Source organism: Cydia strobilella, chromosome 7, assembly GCF_947568885.1.
Source record: "Cydia strobilella chromosome 7, ilCydStro3.1, whole genome shotgun sequence".
In the NCBI taxonomy this organism is placed as follows: Eukaryota; Metazoa; Arthropoda; class Insecta; order Lepidoptera; family Tortricidae; genus Cydia; species Cydia strobilella.
Window position 1 is genome coordinate 2,493,183 of NC_086047.1, and position 3,551 is coordinate 2,496,733.

The window sequence follows — 3,551 nt, forward strand, 5'->3', positions numbered from 1 at the left end:
CAAGTTTCGTGAATTACGTGGCTGGCCAAAATTTCCTGTTGCACAATGTTTGTGAGCTTAGCGAGGTCGTAAACAAGATCCAAGTAGCTGGGGCTATTCGGCCCTCGTGGCTTAATCATTTAGTCACACTAGATGCCGCAAGGTGAATAATAATAAGCTTTTTATGAAAAATTTCATGTCACAAGCTTTTATCGCTGACTGTACTCTTTTAACAGGCAACTATTTCGGGTATGTAGCATAATGCGAACGCAACCTTTTATTTGTATAATGCAGTAGCTAAACGCAGCCATCGGGCTTTGCTAGTATACGGACGCTTTTTCTAAAGCACCAATAGGAGGGCTCCACATAATTTGTATCGCGGCCAATTAGAGGTACCTAAATTTAAACCACCTTTTTACTCCAAATTTTATATTAAAGGAAAAAAATGGAAAAGTTACACTTCCGGCTTAGTTTACTTCAAATCGAAGCCTTTTTATTTGAGTCGTGGAGACCTGCACGGCGGCTACATATGGCGAGCCATATGTAGTAAAAAGGTGGTTTAAATTTAGGCGCCTCTAATTGGCCGCGATACAAATTATGTGGAGCGCTCCTATTGGTGCTTTAGAAAAAGCTTCCGTATATTACTAGCCGAGCCCGACGGCTGCGTTTAGCTACTGCATGATACAAATAAAAGGTTGCGTTCGCAACATAGCATAATTTCTAAAATCAAATATCCTAAGTACGAAATTCCTCAAAATCCTCAAATAAACAGTATTAAAATTAAAACACCCCGTTTTTGTTAAAATTTTACTCACTATCTACTGTAAGGTAATCTAAGGGTTAGATACCCTTGGGATCGGGATTCATAAACTCGGGAAATAATAGAGCATCCTCACCCAGCGTCGGATAATCCAAAAAGGATCTTAGTTGAGTCTATTGAAAGAGCACGTCCACGTTCCCATAGAGAAATAACTGAAATAAGCTTATCAGAGTGTATTTTCCACACATATATAAAACCCATTTATAGTAAATTTTAAACGAGCTAAGTATTGTTTTAAGCTAGTTCAAACACGGCCTAATTCAAACGTACACTAACATCAAAATGATATCTACTTTTAAATGATTTCATCCAGTTATCGCGCATTTCGCTCCTACTTTTCCGTATATGTATTGGCACGAGCGGGAAGCATGATAATTGATAACTAAATGTCATCATTCAGATAATATAGCCCAACATTTGACTGTCCCATTTATCATCTCCATTAAATCAGGAAGGCAACCATTGGAGCAAGTGTCAACAGCGACGAAATATACATATATAGAGAAAACTCTTAGTAAAGTGCGTTGGGGTAAGATTGAATGGGTTTTTCATGAGGGGTACGATGAAAAGTCGCCCGTAATTCGGCATACGGATGATTTTTTTCACCTCAGCAGCTCGAACAAGCCTACTTTCGTCACTCCCTGGAGTGAGGAAAGTGCGACTTTCGAGCTGCTGAGGTGAAAAATTATATGTGCAACACGAGAGCAAAGTTATTTTACATCTCGTTTTTGAGTCCCTCGTTACGCTCAAGATTCCACCTTAGAATCTTTCGCTTTCTTGGGACTCAAAATAAACACTCGCAAGAAAAACCAATTTTCCTCTCTTGTTGCACAAATAACTATTGTCTTACCCCTCGTGAAAAACCCATTCAATCTTATCCCAACGTACTTTATTTATTTTTGACTTCAAAAACAGTCCATATGACCATATGACACATATCTGACACATATCGCTGAAAGGTATAAATATACCCCGCCCGAAGCTTTGATTTTTACCCCATACACAATTTCCCGCTATTAATTTTTTTTTTTTATAATTCTATGCGTCAGACCTTTTGCGCGGCATTAGGTACTATCAGCCGCCAAGGTGCATGGCGACTTTATCAATGAATTCATTCATAATTTCTCCATGCAATTTCACAGCCCAATGTACAATATTTGACGATGTTAAAATTCGCTCTGTACAACTGTACTCTTGAGTCGCTTGCGGCTGCGGCACAATTCCCGGCGGGTCAATTCTGAGCTATAGGAGGCGTGACTCACTCCGCGAATTTGTCGCGCAGCTACAAATACATGCGGCCGCCCCCAATTCTGAGGTCTAGCCATAGTAATTGCCACGCACCGCTACGAAACGGACGCTAGTTCGCGCATGCGCCACCTAGCCGTCATCTGTCGTAATAGACTAGTTTTGTTAGAGAGTCAATCTTCTGTACCTAGTACCAAAGATAGATATAACTCTGTAATAGATGGATACTTCTTCTTCTTTTCCTAGCCTTAATCCCATCATTTGGGGTCGGCTCTCCTAGTAATTCTTCGCCAGGACTGTCTGTCCCGGGTCGTCTGGGCTGGTATTTTTGCCTTCTTTAAGTCCCTATTTATAGTGGCCATCCATGTTTGTCGGGGTCTTCCTCGCCTCGCCGACGGCGGTGGGTAAATGTGCAGCACTTTCTGTGTCATGTGGTCAGGTGGTCGCCGCATGACGTGACCATACCATCTGAGTCGGGTTTCTTCCAGTTTGTCAGGGGTAGGTTTTACTCTGAAGCTGCCTCGTATGTGTACGTTTCGTACGCGATCCAGTAATGTCACACCACCTGCCCAGCGCAACATTCTCATTTCCGCAGTGTGCAGCTTATTTTCCTGTTGTTTCTTTAAAGGCCAACACTCCGCCCCATATAACATAGCTGGACGCACTGCAGCCTTGTACACTTTACCCTTGATGTGCACCGGCATTCTATTGTCACACAGCACTCCCGACAGCTCCTTCCACTTCATCCATCCTGTGTTTATTCGGTAATAGATACAGTCTAAGGAAAAAACGTGCCTCGAAAATCACGAAAATTTTATTCTCGATCAGATGGCGCCACTACCTTTGGCCCATCCTGTGTTTATTCGGTAATAGATACAGTCTAAGGAAAAAACGTGCCTCGAAAATCACGAAAATTTTATTCTCGATCAGATGGCGCCACTACCTTTGGCCTACTCTCGTATAGAGGGCGTTGACGGTTTCGTTTGTTATTTAACAATTTTAACGCATATCAGTGAAAAAACATGGGTCAAAATCATATAAAAATAATTAATGCAAATAAAAAGATCATTTATCCATATTTAAATACATTTTATCGTATTTTTATAAATCTTCATTTTTAGTTTTAAAGTGTCTCGATAGATGGACGTAAATTTAATGTGGTTACAAAATTTATTATGACAGTACCGCTCTATCCTATTATATCCTCTTTGCTAGTACTATTATTTATTCTGTGGCTTTGTCAGACTTTTAAAGTTATTCTAGTGTTCGTTAATCGACAATAACTTTCATAGCACGCTTGGGCAAGCATATGAGAACAAATGAGTAATCAGTACACAGAGTAGGTATTCATGTTCAATTAGCATCTGAAACGTGCAGAGTGGATTTCTAGGCTCATTTAAAAAAGGGTACTAAGTGATATACGATATAACGGCCCTTACGCTCGTTTTATTCGCGCTTGATTTTATCAATTCGTGGTTAATGCCATTAAATACAGGAATTGAGAGCT

At 40.4% G+C, this 3,551-nt stretch overlaps 1 protein-coding gene across 1 annotated transcript; it reads right to left on the reverse strand.

The window, feature by feature from the left end:
* Positions 1 to 2,301: 2,301 nt before the first annotated feature.
* On the reverse strand, positions 2,302 to 2,790 carry LOC134742772 (uncharacterized). The gene has a single exon (XM_063675958.1). It carries the CDS (start codon positions 2,788 to 2,790, stop codon positions 2,302 to 2,304), a length of 489 nt encoding a protein of 162 aa, XP_063532028.1.
* Positions 2,791 to 3,551: the final 761 nt, after the last annotated feature.